Source organism: Podarcis tiliguerta (genome assembly GCF_965153285.1).
Source record: "Podarcis tiliguerta genome assembly, chromosome: 6".
Lineage (NCBI taxonomy): Eukaryota > Metazoa > Chordata > Lepidosauria > Squamata > Lacertidae > Podarcis > Podarcis tiliguerta.
Window position 1 is genome coordinate 79,284,596 of NC_139539.1, and position 21,881 is coordinate 79,306,476.

Genomic DNA, 21,881 nt, shown 5'->3' on the forward strand with positions numbered 1-21,881 from the left:
ACTACACTATGCCAAATTTAATGTTTTGAACAACACACCATTAGCAAAGTGAGCAACTATGTTCCCATAGGGCACATAAAACAATTTTATATCTAAAATTGGGGGGGGCGTGTTTGCTACTATAAAGCAGAAAACTGAAAATTACCCCAAAACAGAGTCATCAAGGGATGCTGTTTACCACAGCTTACATACATTGTTGTGTAACACTATTTTTTCAAGAGAATCTGAAATTATGTCCCTGTGGCCTAAAGATACTATGTGCGACTGATCCATATCAAAGTCAAGTCCATGCTTCTCTTGCGATCATTTTTTCTTGTTAGATTTAAGTTTTGTGATGGACATGATCTTTGCCAAATCTTTCCCCAGTAAGAAATGGTTATATAGTCTTAAGTGCAGGAGAAGGAACAGTACTAAAATGATCACATAGGGGGGGGGTGGAATAAGAAGTTATTTTATAAAGGACATTCTTTCAAGTTTGTCCAAGCAACACACAGCACCTGGTACTGATTAAATTGATTGCCTTAGGGAGAATTCCAGAAGCCCAGAGTACTATTTAAGAGTTGGTCTTTGTTTGTGTTTTACTATGGAAGAGCCCATTAACACAGTATTAATAAGGTCGGGTTCCCCATTTCCCCTGAACAATCCCCAACTATCGCAGCCCAGCAAATTTATGACAAATACATCCATTCTGGTTGGCTAATCAACAACTAGAAGCAAAGGAACTTCCATGCTAATGGAAGATATTTGTTGTTTATTTATACAGAACAATTTACTTTTCCCTCAAAGGAAGACAATAATATTGGTGGGGTGGTGACATTAGATAGCCTTAAACTGGATATTGTACTACTCAATACCTGATTTTTTTTCTTCCACAAGAGGTTTTGTAATCATTAGTACCCTTAAAACAAATTTGTACAGTGGTACCTCGGGTTAAGAACTTAATTCGTTCTTGAGATCTGCTCTTAATCTGAAACTGTTCTTAACCTGAAGCACCACTTTAGCTAATGGGGCCTCCTGCTGCGCCGCCGCTGCACAATTTCTGTTCTCATCCTGAAGCAGTTCTTAACCCGAGGTAATATTTCTGGGTTAGCGGAGTCTGTAACCTGAAGCGCCTGTAATCTGAAGCGTATGTAACCTGAGGTACCACTGTATATTCCACTTAACGTGCACACTTAATGTTTCCCTAATAGCATATGAACAAACCTCTTTGCAGTCCACATGCAGCCACATCACTCCTTCTTTCACATGAATAAAACAAGGCAGGAAATATTTGGTTACCTACAATTTCCCATTGCATCAAATTGGGAAACCATGGTTAATGGCTTTGGAACAATCCAAGGATATCAACCAGATTCAAACCATGGTTTCACATCCTGACATGTTCCAAATTCATTTTCTATTATAGACAATTTGGGAAAGAAAGGTTAACAATAGTTAACTGAATATTTCCTGGCTTGTTTACTTGTTCACCCAAAGGAAGAAGCCAAAAGGCTATGTGCAGGGTACAAGGCTCGTTCATATCTCAGTTGATTAAGCGGATATCATCCAGACATGACCAAATAGCCATGTACTAACAAGAGGGAACAACAAGGATGTTTTTACATTTTACATTTCTCAAGACAATGTGTTATCAATATACGAACACTGATGAATTACAAGTTTAACATTTCTTTTGGTACCTGTACATTGCAAGGGAAAACTACAAATATAATAGCTTCTGCATCCAACAAAATTCTAAGACTAAATCTTTTCAAGGGCATTTGTAATGACTAAGCTAATACCCAATCTTTGTCATTTTTATTAACTGAAAACAACTGTCCAATAAACTGGTAAATGATTTGAAAACACTTAACAAAAAAGTAAGGCAATCTTACTATTCTGTTCAGAAGTCCATGTACTTGCATATACTACACGATGCTTAAAGCTTACCAACAAATGCTTCTAAAAGGACCTTGAAATCAATTTCCCACTCTAACTACAAAGTGTTAGAGCCCCAAAAGGTCCATTAAAAAAAAAAAAACTTGGGGTGAAAGGGTTTCAGAAATCTTCCATAGCTACATGGGACTTTTAAAAAAGTGTTTTTCATTTATTTCCATTTTTAAAAAAATATGATTTAGAGAGAGAAATCTAGTATTTTTCCTGGATAGAAAAACAGACAAAGACTTTCCTCACAAAAGAGGAAGGCTTATACCAGGCTCCCTCAACGTCGGCCCTCCAGATGTTTTCAGACTACAATTCCCATCATCCCTGACCACTGGTCCTGCTAGCTAGGAATCATGGGAGTTGTAGGCCAAAAACATCTGGAGGGCTGAGGTTGAGGAAGCCTGGCTTATACAGAGGAATGAATTGATTTGTGCAAAAGAAGTATTTTCAGTGTGAGACCAGGGTAAAGCCTGAGGAATGTGGACATCTTGCTAGACTGGAAAAGGGTATGGTTTTCCATTTAGGTATGAGGCATGGAGGAGATTAGGTATGGGTTTGCAGAATGTAGGGAATCTGAATGGCAAGTACAGTTTTCTGGATTGGAATATTTAAATCTTTTGTAGACTGTAAAGCTAAACATGGTTTAAACTTTGTAAAATGTTTAAAAAGCTAAAAATCCTGCTCTTCATCCAGCACCAAAATGACACCAACACTGGCACCAAACAAACCTCTTAGGAACTACAGCCCAATGCAAAGAAGGCTTTCAGAACTTCGCAAATCCTCCCCACATACCCCGCTGCTACACATAGAACTTATAAAAAGAGAAACAAAAGATCTTTCTTAAACCAGGAACATGTTTGCCAGTCATTACTGGTCATGGCTCAGTTGGTTAGAGAATGGTGCTGATAACACCAAGGTTACAGGTTTGATCCCTGTGTAGGACACTGAATATTCCTGCAATGCAGGTGGTTGGCCTAGATGCCCCTTGGGGTCCCTTCCAACTCTACAATTCATTCATTCATTCATTCATTCATTCATTCATTCTATGTTCTCTGGGGCTGAAGGGAGCTGTAATCCAGAAACCTCTGGAGGGCCACAGGTTTCCCAGCCATGCTCTAGTCTAGCACATCCAAGGAACCCAGACACATCTTCAAGTTTTGGGACTTGCTCATTACATAGCCAGCCATCAAGTCAGACCTAATCCATTGAATTCATGTGCATCTATTGACTGCACCACCAGTTAATTGGCAAAGGAAACACAGCTTTCTATCTGGAAAATGTGAAGAAATTGTGGCAACGGGATAGAGATAGAAGAGATATATTAAAGGAGGATAGAAAGTTGCTGAAGAGGACACCAAAAAGCCTCAGAGGGAGAAGCAAACAGGGAATTAGAAGATGGGTTCATGTTTTGTTTTTGTTTTTTCATGGGGCCTTAAGCCAAAGGCAAAAAATCAGCATGGGGAGGTGGCCGTTTACATGTTGCAGGTGGGGCGATGATCCTTAGAGGTGGTGCTAAAGCTGGGAGCAGTAATGGGATTAAGATGAAGAACCAAGCAGAAGGGAGCAGAAAGATGGACTAGCCCTCTTAAAACAGAAAGTCTCCCCCCATTAAATTCTCATTTCTGAATTTATTCGGCATTTATTTCTCTCAGTCCAACAACTAGACTTTTGAAGTCTATAAAATAAGTCAGTTAATTCAAAAGGATGCTTCTTTTGAAACACTCCAGCTACAAGCTATTCCCCCTGCAAAATGTAATACTGCTCTTAAGACCATTGGTGTTTGATCTCAGAGAGCAAATAGACTTTTTTATTCAGAATGTATGAACAGCACTCCGATCTTTGAAAAAGTAGTCTCTTTTGAATCGTGGAACTAAATGTTTTCAATATAGCGTATTTAATAAACCACAACCTGCAGAACCATAAAGAGCTTTGGCAAAACAAACAAATAGAATTCCCTACAAATGCAAAAGCAATAAAATGATTACCAACCAGGAAAGTAAAATGGCCATAGTTTTTTTATAGCATAAAATAGAACTTTCTTCCTTAAGATTAATTAGTTCTAATTTAATCCTGAAGAAGCAATTCGCTGACAACGCACAATGAATAATTAATCCATGTGCCAGATAAAAAGAATCCTTTTATGATCTTCTAACACAAGGTATTAAGAGTTGAAATGAAAGGGGAAATGCATGGAACTACTTAGGGCACAAAATGCAATGGAGCTTCTGGAAAGAATTCTAGCAAAACATTTCACCCTAACTCCCATGTAGACCAGGCTAGCCAGAAGTTCCATAATTGCATGCATTCTTAAAATAACAACAACAACAAAATAGTTACTGTTGCTGGGCAATTCAAAAACCTATTAAATTCTCAAGTTTAAAAATAGTACAGTAACAAACACACACACAAACTACAGTCTTCATTTAGATACACTTCTTTTGACATTTATGCTGCAATTTAACACTATCCTGCTTCCTTCTCTGCTGACCCTCGCACCCTCTGGCATTTCCATATAATAAAAGAGCTTATATTCTGCTAGGTAACTTTTTTAAAGATGGACGCTTTGAAACATTAACATGGCCAAAAAAAGTTTAGGAATCCGAATTACTTTAATGCCCCACGGACTTCCAGGCAGAAAGCATGCTAGCAAGTAATATAATGCAATGTAAATTTTGAAATGTCGTTGTTAAATAAAAGACAGCATTTAATCCTAATCATAATTGGCCCTGTAAAGTATTTAGGATGGGGTGCAAGAGCCACTCCACCCACATTTCATTAAGATATACGGCAGTGTGGGAGCAAGCATCACAAGCTAGCCCTGGGTGCCTTGTAACAGGGTGGATTTGCACAGGACAGCAGAAGGACTAGGAAATGACTCACTAATACAGATAACGAGTCAGGACTTTCCACTGTTGTGAAGGCACTTTTCAAAAGTTACTCATTGTAACACAGTGCATAGGACTTGGGAGAGAGAAATAACCCACAGGGGAAAAAAAGAGGCAATACTTGCAATACTTTAACATTAAGAAAAACAATCCAATCTAACAAGGAAAACCTTGCAAGGAGACCTTGCAACAACACAGACAAGAGAGATCCCCTTCATTGCTGCACTCACGGCAAGTTTGGAGAGAGCAGGAAGGGGCTTGCTAGCCCTTCTTATGCTCAAGTAAGGTCAATGTCTCCCATTCAAGTGAAGAAACTTATTGCTCTAGAACAGCCTTGCCCAACCTAGTAAACTTCAGGTGTCCTGCAGTACAACTTACATCAACCACAGCTAGCATGGCCAATAGTGGGGGTTGCAGTTCTAACCATCTGGGGGCAATCAGACTGGGGAAATCTGTTCAAGAAGGTCCCATACTGTAGACTGTGCATAGATAATACTCCGCAAAGAAGAGCCTGTTATGTTTTAATGGCCTTGGGACTAACATTTGGCACAGTAGGGTTTCTGACGAGAGTCAATGGACTGGCTTTACTTTTAAAAAAACGTTGCACATCTCTTTTGAATGCATCTCTTTAACACTTGTACTTCTTTTTAATGCATTTCGCTAATACAAGCTAGCAGTTCAAAATCTTCTGCTCTGGAATGAAGCTCATTCTTTTAAAAACAGCACGCAGAGACTGCAGTTAGAGGCAGGGAAGGGAAGGGAACACATGCACAGCCCTTAAAACCTGGCAGCTTAAACTTACAGCTTCACAATGCCACATGAAGAGGACAGAGGTGGTGCTATTGTATTCAGGGTTAGAAAAGCATTCAGAAATCCTTAGGTGGCAGCGGCAGAAGCAGTACAGCCAGCCTTGTCATCCTATTTTTTTTAAGGCTCAAGTCTGAAGCATTTTTTGATGTCTAAAGTTCATTGCACAATAATCAGAGAGCCAAGATATTTTGAATCCTATGTCTGTTACAAAAATGTTAGATCTTTCTTCCATTTATCCATTGCATAGCATCATAGCCACCTATTCCTACTCAGGACTTGGCTGCAGGTTTCGAAGGATATCTTTGAAGGATATCTGGTGAAGACAGCAGCCGCAGTGCAGCAATCCATGCTAGGCGGCCTAGAGTCACCATTTATATTTCCCACAATGCCCTGGGGTGACCCGGGGGCCATTGTGGAAAATTTAAATGGTGCCTCAGCAGCCTCAGGACAGGTGTCAGTGCAGCAATAAGCCCTGACAGAATCCTGATACCACAGTTGCCTGCAGGTGCCACATGCTGATGCTAGGCTTCTTCAAGGCAAGAACTGCCACAAAGGTTGCGGCTGGTGAATGTTAGGTACAGGTACCATCAGACAAAGGCAGCACTCGGAAGTGAGAGACTTTGCTGCCTGGGTAGATCTCTGGGTAGTGGATGGTGGATAAAAGTCCTGTGTGAACTGGTCCCTGTTCTCAGTTTGGACCATCTTCACCTGGCCTGAGAGCACAGGACACAGAATGACTCCAGCTATGAAAGTTGCTGCTACCTAGAGAGCATCAGAGTGGGGGTTGTTGCTGTTGCTCGGAGTCAAAATTTAGTTTTGCAGATGCGTAAGTTATGTTCTTGTATTTTTATTGATAGATCTTATTAAGAATTGTGAAGCTGAGGCTCCAATACTTTGGCCACCTCATGAGAAGAGAAGACTCACTGGAAAAGACCCTGATGCTGGGAAAGATGGAGGGCACAAGGAGAAGGGGACGACAGAGGATGAGATGGTTAGACAGTGTTCTCGAAGCTACAAACATGAACCTGACCAAACTGCGGGTGGCAGTGGAAGACAGGAATGCCTGGCGTGCTCTGGTCCATGGGGTCACGAAGAGTCGGACACAACTGAACGACTAAACAACAACATTAAGAATTGTTATCAGTGAATTGTACAATTTTATTGTACTTTTATTAATATGAGAGTAGCCAATTTCTTATGTGATTATTTATATTTTGTTATGACTTGTGAATTATGTAATCATTTTGATGTTGTGATCTGCTTTGAGCATAGTTTACTGTGGAAAAGTAGTATAAAAATAAACAATTATGATTACTGTTTTTATAAAACGGTATTTCAACAGTTAGCAAGGTTCTAAAACAATGCTAACTCCAATTGTTTTAGAATCAGCAGTGGACTTAGTGATAAAGAGGCAGAATGAAAATGAAAACATAAGGATCCACAAAAGGGGGGCAGAGAAGTCAAAGGGGATATGATGTCTGTATTTTGTTTCTTTTTTGTTATGGTTTGTGAAATGAAAAATGCAAAAATAAAGCAAAAAAACCCCACAAAGGTTCTAAAACAATGGTTACCTATTGACTTATATATAAAACAACATTAAGCAACCTTACCAAAAGCAGTAGCCAAGTTTATCATTGCATTGCTCAAGACATCCTTACCTGCACTTTTTTTAAAGCTACTGGCACACCGTCCAACAAACATGTGGCTCTGTAAACTTCACTAAATTGTCCACGGCCAATCTTCTTTTCTATTCGGAAGTTTGCTAAAGTATTGTAGCCCATGTCGGGTCGTAAGGCTTTCTGCAGTCAAGGATACAAGAAAACATAAGGTATACTTTACATACTGGAGGAGTATGTGCAATCATACTTTCCCCCCGTCCCAACAGCCAGTTGCTTATACCATTAGCTTTAAGAACATGAATGTGAGATTGGCTGCACAAAGTACAGAGGCTTTAAAAAGGCAAGCATGTGTGCACTGGCAGAAAGAAGCAGTACTCAGTCACAGTGTTCGAAAAACTATATGGGTGTATTTGTTCTGAGTTTCCTTATGTTTGCTTTGGAACTGCCTAGGTTCCTAACCCTGGAAAGTCAGTATGCATCCAGTTTGGAATGGATTCTAAGTTACTGGGTTTGAAAACTGAGAACTAACCCTTTCCTAGCTCCACCACATCACCAAGTGTCTGTGTGTCAACACTGCACTGTCACTGGTTGGCAGTTTTCTTCTAGACTCAACCCAAGGTCCTGACTTTGAACTTCAAACCCTTAAATGGTTTTAGGTTCCACTCCTCCCAAAATGTTCCTAACCAATACCTTCAAGATTAGGTAGGTGCACTCAGAAGAAGGCCTTTTCAGTCTGTCAAGAGAGATTGATACTGTTCCCAGGTGAGGACTGAGGACAGTTTTATTTGTGGGGCTTTTTAAAATCATGGTTTTATCTGCCTTCATATTAAACTGTTGTTTCTATTGTTTACTTTCTGGGTCACATTCTAATTAGGTTTTATGTAAAGGTACCTTGTGTGTTTTTTGTAAAAAGAAATATAAATGAATATTAATATTTATACACAAATGCAATTGACAAAAATAAATGAAAATTACATCCAACCCTATACATGCTTACTTAGATATACATCCCAGTGAGTTCAGTGGGGCCTATCTCCAGGTAAGTGGGCATAGGATTGCAGATAAGAGTTCCTGTCAGTGGCACTTAGACCTACAGTCCTTCCCCTACTGTCGACAAGTCCTCTGACAAGTCAGACTAGGGTGATAAGTTGTGATCAATAACACTGTTTGTTCCCATTTCACCTGATATCTTAAGTATTCCTTTTAAGGATTCAGGTCTAGTCCTCATATTGTTAAAATATACATGTATAGTTGTGGACTTTCAAGAGAAACATGATCATGTATGTGCTTCTGAGTGTCAGCCAATTTAACAGTGTCTACATAGTTCCTAGGCTTAAGTGGACATTCTAGCCAAGAGGTATGAGAAAACTTCCTAGTGTCCAGTACAGATGAGGAGAAAAGGATGGGAAACCCAGGCCAAATTATTTCTGAAAATTGTAGTTGAAGAAGATGGATTAGTACTGGCCTGGAATCAGAGCAAGTTCTGTCTGCATTGAAGGCATGCACCTGCAATGTTATCTGTGACCAATGCTTTTATCTACTACTGAGATATGGAAACTGAGCAACCGTTAACAGATTGCTTTAGAGATCTGGAAATTGATGCAGAAATGCAGAGTTCTAAGATCCACAGTTCTTGATTATATTTAACTGTTTGTATTCTGAAGTTGGATATGCTCCATTTGATGTAGAATATATACCTGTAACTGGCTTCTCCTGTTTTTGGAGGAGACAGCAACTATTGTAAGAGAGAAATCCGAGAGTCAGTGATACTCCAGGTTGTTCTCTGTTCTGTATCCCAAGCATTTTATATTTCAAAGTTTTGCATACTCTTGTGACATGCAGCATCCAAACAAAAACAGTAACAAAATGAAGGACGGCAACAATTTTGTCATTTTGTGCCCTTGCATTTCAATTTAAAAGCAAAAACAGCAGCAATTCTAAATGCTGTAAGTACGCAATTAGTCTTCTTTGAACTGCAGCGGTTGTTAGAAATGATTCTAGGGCTTTTGCCTCCCCGATGCTCAGTTACACAATCAAAAATAAATTATTGTTCCTTAGAAGCACCTACATTCAAATATGTTGCTGCTTCGATAGTGATGGTATTGCAGAAATCCAGCTATGTATATTCAAAGTGAAGCCTATGCAGATTTAATGAGGTTATCTGCAGCATTTAGAGTAAAAACAGAGAAACTTGGTGGAGTTCTCTCTTATTATTCAAATGTTCACGTTGCAGAGAACCAGGAAGTGGCTTCATTAAGCTACGGGGTTTTGTGGTTGTTTAACCAGCATATATTTCAAAATTTGAATTGGGAATTGCATCCTCTGTCTGCGCAGTAACTTGACAAACATTAGCGTGAACTACTAAGGCAGTGTGACAACCGCATGCTGAGAGCAAAGTCTCACTAATGTGTTTTGGCATGCAGGTTTGTAATCACACATTTACATATGCAATGACCTACATTTGCATGTCAGATCACACACTGTCTGGCTTTATTAAGACTGGGCACCTCCCTGTGTTTGGCGGCCAGAGTGGCGAGAGCGGGCCAGAGGGCGGTGTTTTTTTGGCAGTTGAGGGATGAACTGCCACCGAGGATTAGACTGATATGGCCTGAGCATTAGACACTTCATTAGAGGTAATCTGTTTAACAGTGGGCAGTGTATGTAAACTTCACAGCCCATTTGCAGCACCTCCCCCCCTGCCTCCCCAGCCCCAATGGCCTTTCTTCAAAGGGCAGTGTGGCTGACTGACAGCTTGTCTCATCTGCTCCCTTGTCTTGTCATACAATTTAGACGTGGAGACCTGACATGAGAAGGAACATAGCTGCACATCTCCCAACTATCACCCGGGCCTCCCTCCCAGCCACTATGCAATTTGGGAAAGCAATAAACTCATGCATAATGGGAGCATCAGTTGGTCAGAGAACATATTACATACATTTTGGTAAAGATCACACTGCATCTTAGGTCAGCACATTAAAAAGAAAAGGAGTGGCAACAACTTCTACATCTCAGCTGGGGTGTTGCTTTTGGCATAACAGAATCCATCTATTGAGCTAGATTATCGGGGCCCTAACCATTCTCTCCCATGTTCTGGGCAGACTCAGTGCTGGCTCCTTGCAAACCGCAGTTTGCAAATCAGAAGGCAGTCACTGGAACATGCTTTGGATTATTTATTTATTTTATTTTGTTGTTTATTAAACATATATCCCTCACCTTCCATCAAAGGAGCCCAGGGCAGCAACATGTCAATGCAAAAATAATGCAGTTAAAACTTCTAAAACAGTTCAAAACTAAAAGCATTCACCTACTCACAAAGCTATTAATTTCAGTGTTCAAATTATTTCAGGATTGGACACCTACACCAATGTGAATTATGGTTAATGCTAGCCTGAGTGGGTTCCCTTGTAACCAGGTCTAGAAACAAGGGTGTTTAGAAATCCTGGTTATGGACAGTACCTTCAACTGGTATTTTGGTATCCTCAAAGTGAAGATGTGCACATACAAACACAGTGTGTGGACATACATCAGACAGTCATGACTGGCTAAAAAAAAGTGCACATCATCTTTGAAAGCATACATCTCCCCATCACACTTTTTAGTGTATGGGCGACAAACCACTGGTGTATAGCAGCGGAACATGACTACCACCTGAGGTGTAAATAGGCTCAAATTCCAAAGCAACAGCTGTGCTGAAATCTGTGAATGTTAACAACTTTCCCACTCCCAGTTTGTAACTTAAAACTTGTTATGTATCAGAAAAACATTTCATCCTTTTAATTAGACTGTTTTTCGCTGCTGTCCCGACACTCCGCTGAAAAACAGGGTTACACAAACTCATTCTTGGTATGCTTTTCGAAATCCAAGAAGAAACTTTGTTCTGCTACTGTTTCTTCGTTTACTTCTGAATACATAATTTGCACTGACGCAATTATGATTTAGCAAACTGCATTCTCTCTCAGGTCACTATTTGATATTAGCATTCCCATGGAGCTACACAAAAAGATTATATGATACAGGAATTTGAGTTGTACTGGCACATCTGCGCTTCAAATTTTAAGGGATGTTCTTACAGCGCTGTCCACCAACTAACTCCTAAAGCTCTTACTGGTGGCCTCTCTACCAATCTCAGTCACCACCAAAGGGTTACCCAAGAACCATATTGCCCTGAGGGGACAAGATAGAGCATCACAGAGAGGAGCTCTAGCTTCATGACTTCCATCTGAGATAAATTGGTCGTCCCTCAACAACTGGGTGGGGACGTGGGTGGCGGTGTGGGTTAAACCACAGAGCCTAGGACTTGCCAATCAGAAGGTTGGCGGTTCGAATCCCCGCGATGGGGTGAGCTCCTGTTGCTCAGTCCCTGCTCCTGCCAACCTAGCAGTTCAAAAGCACATCAAAGTGCAAGTAGATAAATAGGTACCGCTCCAGCGGGAAGATAAACGGCGTTTCCGTGCGCTGCTCTGGTTCACCAGAAGTGGCTTAGTCATGCTGGCCACATGACCCGGAAGCTGTCTGCGGACAAACGTCGGCTCCCTCGGCCAATAAAGTGAGATGAGTGCCGCAACCCCAGAGTCGGTCACGACTGGACCTAATGGTCAGGGGTCCCTTTACCTTTACAACAACTGCCACCACAGGGCTTTTCAAAATCCAGCTTACCTTCAGGGTAAAGAGGAGAAATGTAGTTTTGAAAAAGGTTTTTCTATTGTTGTTGAATCTAGACTAGTGCTTATTGCGTTAGTGTTTCTACAAGAACTGATTTGTGATTCACCTTAAACATAGTATAGTTACAAACAAACAAACAAACAAACAAACAAACAAACAAACTGGAGTCCAAGTTGCAACAGTAAAAAATAAAAGGAAAGGAAAAAAATCCATAGCACCATTCTAGGGCTACAGTATGTAATGGAAATGAACAGAATAACATTGGCAAAATGTAAGTCAGAGTAAGTTCTCTGGGCTTTTCAATTCTGAATTAATGTACCCCTTCCTACCTAGTCTGAGCAACTACTGCAATGTCCTACCTGTGGCTGAAATTGAGGAACAGGAGGGCCTGGCATGCCTTGAGATTGCTCATCCATTGTTTCAAATCACAACACTTTCAAGTGACCTGTACAAAAATATGAATGACCTTTATAAAAATACGACACAATGAAATATTTTTGAATATAACCTTCCTCTTTGGTTTTTATTTCCATAGCATCATTAGCTTACACAGGAATTTACAGGGCAGGACAAAGGACTTTACCATCTATTTATATGGCTGGTATGTTTTGTTGTTGTTGTTTTTCCACTGATGTTATATTTTTTGAAATATTAATGTATTATATGAATTCCCCCCCCTTCCCCCTCTGCTATTATATATTGTATATTTTTCTTTGAGGTAAGTTGCTTGGAAACCTTTGGGTGACAAGCGACTAACAAGTTGTTTTTCTTGTTACAGTATCAGACCACAGAAATATGTAAGCAGGGGGAAAATGTGTGCCCCTGAAGTTACATTTTCTTGGTTCATGTAGGGAAAGATGAGGATTAAGGAGTTAAACTAAGGGGGGGGCCATTATGTCCTCATACATTCAAGTCCATTACGTGACATGAAAATACTCTTTAAGTCAGAGCTTTACCAACTTTTCATGTTGGTGACACACTTTTTAGACATGCATCATTTCGCGACACAGTAATTCAGTTTTGCATCATAGCGCAACACAGCAATTCAGTTTTACTAGCAAACCAGAGGTTAAACTAACCCCTTTCTAGCCCCAGGAGGAGCGTGGGGAACGTTTGTACGATACACACCGACACGTTGCAGCTGACACTCTAACATGTCGCGACACACAGTTTGGAAAGCTCTGCTTTAAGTGGTCAACCCTCTGAGGGCAGGTTCACACATGAATGCTCATGAATCAATGAAATCAACACTTGCCTGACAAGTGATTTCCAATCTTTTCAGACCCACAACCCACCTTTAGCCCTAACATTAATTTGGGGACCCATTTCTTGCCTTTCTTTCTTTTTTAAAACCATATAACTGTATATAACATACAACTGTATAGCAGCAGTGCTTCTGCTGCGACCCACTTAGGTGAGGATGCAACCCAACTCACCAGCTGTAAACCAATGGAAAAGACAGTCACAGATAAAATAATTCCCCCCATATATATATATATATATTACTCATTTACTATCTTTTTTTAATAATACAAAAAACCAAAATCAAAAACCAAAATTCCCTTTAAAAATCCTTTTCGTCAAATGCGCATTTCCCAGGAGCAGAGTGTAAGAGAAGATTAGGACTCATTTGAAAGAAAGAAAATTGACTACATTTTGTAGCCTGTCATTTTCTCTCAACATCGCTGCTTCTATTCATGTAGGTCTGAGATCCGAATCAAATGTGAAAGCATTCTGATCGATATAAAAAACCAGCTAGCTACAAAGAACAAAAAAGCTTCTCTACAGATCCTTATTAAAACAAAACCAAAAATGCAAATATTTTTAACCTAGAAACGCTGAAGGAGTCTATCCAATTGGGAACCAGCATCAAAAGGAAAACACTTTTTAACAGACAAGTTACTTAAAAAAAAAAATTTAAAACTGTTTCCTAACCCAAAGTTTTGGACATAGTGTAAATCATCTTACTTCTTTAAATGTCAGTTTTATGCTTTTTCTCTTTCCAGGAGTTTTTAAGCTGTGGAAATCGTTCAGAATAAGGGAAACATCAATATTTTGCCCTTTTAACTCTTAAACCAGAAGCAAAGCTTTTCTACAGAACTGTTCTTATTGGTCTTTGCCCTTTGTTGAATAGTGGCAATAAAACTGCTCCATAGCAAATGCTTTTCCCATCTACTTTGCATCTCAAAAAACAAATGTCGCTAGCATTTTTACAATGAATTGAATAGCACACATCTTTAAGATAATAGCTGGTACAGAAGCTGAATTTACCATCCATACAATCCAGCTTCGTTATGCATTATCTTTGTCCTGGCTGTCATGTAACAGTTTTTAATTCAAATAACAAAAGCTCCTCTTTAAATATTTCCCTCCTCTTAAAATAATAATAATAATCAACTTTCAGACTAGTTTTCAAACTGCGTGCTGAGAAACCCCACAGGTTCTCTGGAAACTTATCAGACGATCATTCAATTAGAACCTCGTGACAGAGTAACTTTCTTAAAAATCACTGCGCATGCAAAACACTATCAGATAGGTTTTCGAACACATGGTTTACCCTGTCAGTCATGTAGGTCAATGGTGAGTCCAACAAGCCTGGCTAAAATCCCACATATACTGGGAGACCACACCTTAGAAGTGACCCTAGAACTTCCTGCAATCTAAACAGAACCTGTTACAGATACAGAGGGCATTCAAGGAGTTGGGGGCAAGGAATCAAAATGGAAATTGTTCTTGAAGGTCAGGCTATAGTTTCCAATGCTCTTATTTCAGACTTTTTGGAAATTAGTGCATCCCATTCATACATACTGATTCACTTCCTCAGTGCCTGCTAAATAAGAAGGAATAGATAAGGGCAAGCATTGGCTTCAGACTTGGCACAACCAACACTTTAAAAAATAATTCTGCCCACTTATTCAAAAGCCTAGAAGTCACAATCTTTCAAAGGACATCCTGTGTATACCCTCTGATTACTTTATAAATGGGGAGGGTTTTACCAAGAATCTCTTAAACATTATTGTACCCTTTAATTCCTAACTGACAGGAACACCAAAGATTTAGTAGAACACCTAAAACACAGAAAAAACTGAAAGTGGCGATAAGACCAAAATATTGCTGGCAGCGACATTTTTTTCCACAACGCTTGGCAAACACACTGTTATTTAGGATGCATGATGAGGTCAATGTTGGCAACTCCTTGCAAGATCCCAACAAGTTTTTGAACGTAAGGCTCAAAAATACAAAGAAGTCTTAGTGCAGTAATACTACATTGGAAAAATTAGATCTCTGTCTAGGCAAGTCTGAAAAAAAACACAGAATTTAAATGCCCAAGCAGTCTGCAGAGGAATTTAAGGCCACAAGTGTCTTAAACTGTGATGTGGATATCACTAATTGGATCTGATACCTTATTATGTAAGCTTGCAGTAATAATCTCACATTTCTCTTTTAAAAAATCTTAATCAGGAAAGAATGACACCAGTGTAGCACAGCAGAACAAGTGCTAGACTTTGGGGGCACCTGGGTTCAAATCTTTGCTTAGCCACGATGCTACCTGGGAGTCCTCCAGCAAATTTCTCTTGGCCTGACCTACCACACAATATTACTGCTAGCATAAAATAAGATAACCCCATGTCAACTCCAACATGAATCTTACAATATTATATGTCTGCCACTAATAACATAGCTGAAGACTATAGTGAGTTTGGACAATTCATCTCAATTTAAGCTGAAACATGTATGCACCTGTTGCTTGCATACACACCAAGTGTTGAAGTTTGCTTACTAGCTCAGCTTATTCCAAAGCTGTTAACCATAGTTTCCCAGATGAAACCGGAAGCTATGAAAGACTTCCTGGATTGTTGGTTGGTTGGTTGGTTGGTTGGTTTGCTTCCTTGCTTGTTCATGTGAAAGGAGGAGCAAAAGTCCACGCTCAGCAAGAAAGCCCATTAATATCTCAGCTAATTACACGTTCACAGATATAGTTCTTTTAAATTTCTGGTTTAGATACAATATAAAATAGAAAGAAAGAACTTGTATAGGCACAGAAGGCAACAAAATCAATTCTCACCATTTAGCTGTATTCTTAGCATTTAATAGATGGAGTTGATTTCAATTTTCTGCTATAAAGAGGTAGACTAATATTTGAACTAAACAACAATCTGCTAACTCCTCTACCTTCCCATTATCATACATATTAGAGTAACACCTGTACAAAGCAGCTATGCTTTGTAGTATGGCAGACCTACATTTTAGCAAAATAAATACAACAAATAAGGTGTGCGTGTTGTTAATTCCTTCATTGTTTTCGCAGGTTTAAGGACGATGCTTTGTATTTACAACTTGCCACTAGCAAATCACAGAACACATTTTATTACTTCTGTTTTACATTTGTTTTAGGTAACCTGTTGATTTTCAGGCTTTCTTCAGCCAGAAAACCCTTTTCATTTTTGACTCGTTAAGAAGGAGCAACTTGTTACACCGTACCGCCAACCACTGACACAAGGATCACACTGGACGTAACACAGGAAACATACAAATGCATATCTCTATCTTTCTCCCCCCCCCAAAAAAAAAAACACACAAAAACTTACAGGTAGCAACCGCTAGACGATGCAGCAGATCCAGATCAAGACCTCATATTGGGGAGAGAGAAGTTCAGGATTCTGGTGAAAACTGCACCCTTAGAGGCCGTTTGCCCAGATACTAAAGACTTACAGGCACAAAGGCTATTATCCCATAAGGTAAAGGTAAAGGTACCCAGTCTTGACAGACTCTAGGGTTGTGCGCCCATCTCACTCAAGAGGCCGGGGGCCAGCGCTGTCCGGAGACACTTCCGGGTCACGTGGCCAGCGTGACATCGCTGCTCTGGCGAGCCAGAGCCGCACACGGAAACGCCGTTTACCTTCCCGCTAGTAAGCGGTCCCTATTTATCTACTTGCACTTTGATGTGCTTTCGAACTGCTAGGTTAGCAGGCGCTGGGACCGAACAACGGGAACGCACCCCGCCGCGGGGATTCAAACTGCCGACCTTTCGATCGGCAAGCCCTAGGCGCTGAGGCTTTTACCCACAGCGCCACCCGCGTCCATATTATCCCATATGTTACACCTAATCTTAGTTCTGCTGAGTGTACATTACCAACTTAGGTCCATCAATTTCTTTGCAGAACTCAGATATAACCCTATGTATTTTCAATTGTAATAACTAGTATTGAAACACAGAACACATCCAACACCCTTCTGTAGCTGCACACTGCAGGAAAAGATCAGTGTTGAGAGAACCAATATCTTTCAGGGGGTCTTGCAAGTTTTACTGATCTTACCACTGAGGAACCCATGTCCAGGTTTCACTTGGGGAAGTTGGGGGATTCCCAGAATGCAATGCCACCTATCGAATCCACATATTCTCAACATGAGGATTGCAGGTCAAAGCTAGAGTATCAGAACAAGGGAACAAACCATATGCAACCAAGGCTAGCCCCCGAAAGGCCCCTAACTACTGATTTTAATCCATTTGTTAGGTTATAAATTCTTTGGAGGGGGTGTCATTTTCTTTAAAGCTGCACAGTGCAAACCATGCAGAGAACGTGAACAGTCTGGAGGCATTAGCCCAACCTAAAACATTAAGTGTCTAAAATGAGACTTCAGGGTTTTTTTAACATATTTGCATGCAACCAAAATTAAGGCTGCACAATTACTGTGCTTACACTGGGGAATGGGTTCTCAAAGTGACTTGAATGTCTCAGCATAATTTGGGACAAGCAGAATTGTATTTGTTTCCAAACCTCATTCTTACCCCAGGAAAGTTATAGGAAATTTAAAAGCACTGGGGATGAATGTTTTACAGACTGCTTACTATTTAGTATCAGTTCAATGGTTGTGTTCTCTTCCTTTGGGCCCACGGGGCCAGCAAACACTTATTTATCTTATAATACACATACTAATAGTGATCTCAATGTTCAGAGAGTCATTCTTTGTGCAGTGAAAACAACACCATCTATGCATAAGAGGGAGGCGTCACCAGGCTTGGGGGAGCCCATATATTTGTGCAAGTACAAAGAAACTTTGGGAAAGAACCCAAAGGGGGACACACCCACCCACCCCCAAAAAAGCTTAATGGGCATTGAATATGCCTCATTGTTACAAAAGACTGGATCACCGTTGTGGATGGTGGGGGACTCGGAAAACTTGGTGGCAAGGGAAACAGAAAATCCTGAACCTAAGCGGGCCACGCTGCAACATTTTGTTGCAGGTACCACTCATTTATTTTGTAGCCTCTCTTTGTTAAATGATGTAATTCAAATCAGCACACATGAAGCACTCAGGTGGTCTCCTATCCAGGGAGTGACCAGACCCAGGCCTTCTTAGGTATCACTTTTAATAAATCCCATTAGAAGAAACACCTAGCAGCTTTCTGCCCATCTTCTGCTATAAACGTATCTATGCTCCATTCTCAATAGCAATAGTAAGACAAAACCAGGTACTGCAAGAGGGCAGGCCTCAAAGAAACAGAGGTGCTTCCTCTTCCTTGAATTTAGAGCTACCGTGTGAAACAGTGAGCAGTTCTGATTCAGAGGCCCAATCAGCTACACCTGGAAGCATTTTGAGAAGCTCAGATGTCAAACAAGGAAAGAAACCCACCTATCTACACAGCCTGCTGGGGGGGGCAGGGGTGGATTCAACACTGACATAACAAGACTAGTCATTCAAATACATGTCTGGAATTTTATTCCAGATATGCACAAGGTAAAAAAGCCTCTATTATTCAAAAAAGCACTACAAAGTTAAACACAGGTGGCAATTTAGCAGTGTCACAACAAAGAGGTCATCTCTTGATGTATACTACAAATTGTTATTAAATAGCTTCTGTAAGACTAAAGAGATTATAACTCCCTCTTCTAAAAAAATTTCAAAATCATGCTAAGTATATTTATTTTATATTATTTATTGAATTTATATAGTGCCCTATACACACAGGTCTCAGGGTGGTTCACAGGATAAAATCAGAATATAAATCACAAAATACATAATAAAAAACCGCAATAACCCCCAATACCATTATCCTGATGAATAAGTTTAGTGTCACTGATGAAAGTATCTTACATTACAACAAAAAAGTCACACTGGGCACAATCCAGCAAACAATGGTGCATAAATGGGGGTGGATTGACATGAAGAGGCATTCAGTCCACCTGAGCTCTTTGGTTTGAGCAATGTAGACTTTTAAGGTTCTGCAAATGTCCAGGGAATGCCAACTATGTTCTCCTCTCTCAAGTTCTTGCTGCAAGTGGAAGATAGCAGCGACTTTTAGGAAGGAAGGCTGGGTCGGTACAGATGACAATGCTCTCTTTGTGAAAGGTTCAAGAGTGCTCTTGAAGTGCAATTCTGAAAATCTGCAAGCTGAAGTGATGGCCACTAATGAGGCAAACTTGAAGGTTGGAAATTTGAGGGAGACCTTCCCCAGTGGTTTGAAGGGAAGCTTCCATAAAACACCTTGTGGAGGTCCTAGAATGGGAATCTGTGGCTGGTCAGGGGACACTTTAGAGTTTCCTCTCTAAGGAATCGTTTTCAAGAGCAAATGGGAAGAGAGGCGGGCAGCGGATGGTCATGACATGATGGGGGAAAGGATGGTGGAAACTTCTGGTTTCTTGTAGGAGTGACTTGTGGACACACACAAGAATCAAAATGGTATCTAGGTGGGTTGATATAAGCAGGGGGTGGGGGCCTCTTGGGGTGTAGAAGCGTATCAATGAGGTCTGCAGGTAAGTCCAGCTTGGTTAGGCATTGCAGTTCAAACTCTAAACAGTCAGCTGGAGCCACCTGAGAGCTGGATGAAGATTCAGGCTCTGAAAGAGGAGCTCTGTTCTGTAAAGTGTCACGGAGGGGAGACTGCCAGGTGGAGTATTTGAGGGAACCAAGGGTGCTGAAGCCAGAACGGTGTAATGAGGGGAACTCTTGCTTTCTCTTCTCTGATTTTCTGACCCTCAGAATGATGGGGAGAGAAGGAGTAGAGAAGACCTGGTGGCCATGCGGAGAGCAGGGCATCCCATGCCTCCACTGACGACTGGAGATGACGATTCCAGTCTAAGGCAAATAGGTCCACTTGACATTGGCCAAACGTTGACAGCAGCTGTTGAAAAATGGATGTATGCACTTTGTCCAATTTCCTGTGGCTCAGCCAGTCTGCTTGCATGTTCAGGAGACCAAAGATGTGCTCAGCTGTGATTGACTGGATGTTGTATTTTGCCCAGCTAAGGAGGAGGGATGCTTCTGCCTGAAGCTCCCAGATTGGGTGTTTCCTTGTCTGTTGATGTTGGATTTCACTGTGGTTGATTCCGTGCAAATTAGGACATTGCCGAGATAGAAAAGAGGAGCAAAGTGTTGTAGGGCTAGGTGAGCTGCTCTCAAAGCTCTAGCCAATTGATGCTCATTGACACTTCCACAGCAGACTATAGGCCTTCAGTGTTTAGATCTTCACAGCGAGCTCCCCCACCCTGTGAGGTTGGTAGCAAGAAGAGCAGTGGCAGAGATCTGTCCTGTCCTTCCTATGTCCATTGCCATGGGGATGACCACTTGTTCAGAACCAAGTTAATAACTCCACTGAAAGGATGTTTAGTGAGAAAAATACCGTCAGTGCATTTTGAAGGAGGATATGATTATTTGGACCAAATCTAGTAAACTCTTAGCTGCAGTGATAATTTTTATATTTTCTTTCATGTACTAAAAAAAATGGAAAGGTGTGCATCTGTTTCTTCCTGTACCACTGCAGGCTACAAGACACAAGCTTAGCTTCTCAATTGACCTTTTGTACAAATATAAGTGACACCCTGGTCAGCAGCCCAAGACACAAAAAATGCTTGATCAGGATATGACGGTCCCCCAGATCTGATGTCAGAGCAAGTACCCAACCCAGCCACTGTAACCTGGGGAAAATGTTGTTTTGATGTCAAAATACAGTGGTGCCTCGCAAGACGAAAAGAATCCGTTCCGCGGGTCTTTTCGTCTTGCGGTTTTTTCATCTTGCGAAGCAATCCCATTGACGGAGTAGTGCTATTAGCGCTATTGGCGATTTAAGGGCTAAAAACGGCTTTTTAAGGGGTGGGGGAATTAGCGGTTTTGCTGCTAAAATGCTTTTAGCAGCTTAGCGATTCAAAATAAGGGGTTTTGGAGCAAAAAAAAATTCAAATTTTTTCGTCATTTTTCGTCTTGCGAAGCAAGCCCATAGGGAAATTCGTCCTGCGAAGCGCCTCTGCAAACAGAAAACCCTTTCGTCTTGCGGGTTTTCCGTCTTGCGAGGCATTCGTCTTGCAGGGCACCACTGTATAGTAATAAGAAGCGTACATGAAATAAAGTCCACATACCCAATCTTCCTAATATTTTCTTAGCCCTTGAGTTGCACAAATTAAAACATCCTGTTTCTACTTGTGGTAGACAGCCAGTGGGAAACAAATATTTATTGAAGGAAATTACAGCAAATTGAGACTAGCGGAGCCCCTGAGCAGTTTTCAAACCAGGTCCCAGGCAGCTGCATTTTCAAGCATTACAACTACTTCATCATTTTTCTCATCTTTCCATGGCATTGTTGTGGGGTGGGGGGAGGGGACTCAGAAAAACAGCCCCCTTCACCACAGCCAGTGGAGAGAAACAGACGATGAGAGTAAACAATAGCAGAAAATCAGTGGCAACAATGTCTGCCTTTTTGTAAAAAGAAAAACAAAGTTTCACAATGCTTGTCAGGCCTGACAGGCATCGTACGGAATACAGAAGCATTGGAGCCATGGCACTATTAATCCCCACCCCCAAAATTGCTGGACCAGATATGACTGGGTCATCTTGAGCCTATTGCAGTCTCTCTCACCTTGATCTACCCCACAGGGTTGTTGTGAGGATAAAAAGGGCAGGGGAAGAGCAATACATGCTGTCTTGAGCTGCTTGGAAGAAAGGAAGGTTATAAATGCAAGTGATAATAATACCAAGTGGTGTAGCA

The 21,881-nt window shown here is 40.8% G+C and overlaps 1 protein-coding gene across 6 annotated transcripts in view; it reads right to left on the bottom strand.

Annotated features, from left to right (window-relative positions):
- NEK7 (NIMA related kinase 7) overlaps positions 1 to 21,881 on the bottom strand; it is an 85,149-nt gene that overhangs the window by 48,390 nt on the left and 14,878 nt on the right. For 5 of the 6 annotated variants that reach the window (XM_083445387.1, XM_083445388.1, XM_083445389.1 and 2 more), the window contains 2 exons: positions 12,259 to 12,344; positions 7,277 to 7,417 (listed from right to left, as the gene is read on the bottom strand). In XM_083445387.1, the coding sequence (XP_083301513.1) occupies positions 7,277 to 7,417; positions 12,259 to 12,315 (198 nt within the window). In that variant the 5' untranslated portion in view covers positions 12,316 to 12,344. The remainder of the gene's footprint in view (positions 1 to 7,276; positions 7,418 to 12,258; positions 12,345 to 21,881) is intronic. The other variant, XM_083445390.1, reaches the window with a different exon arrangement.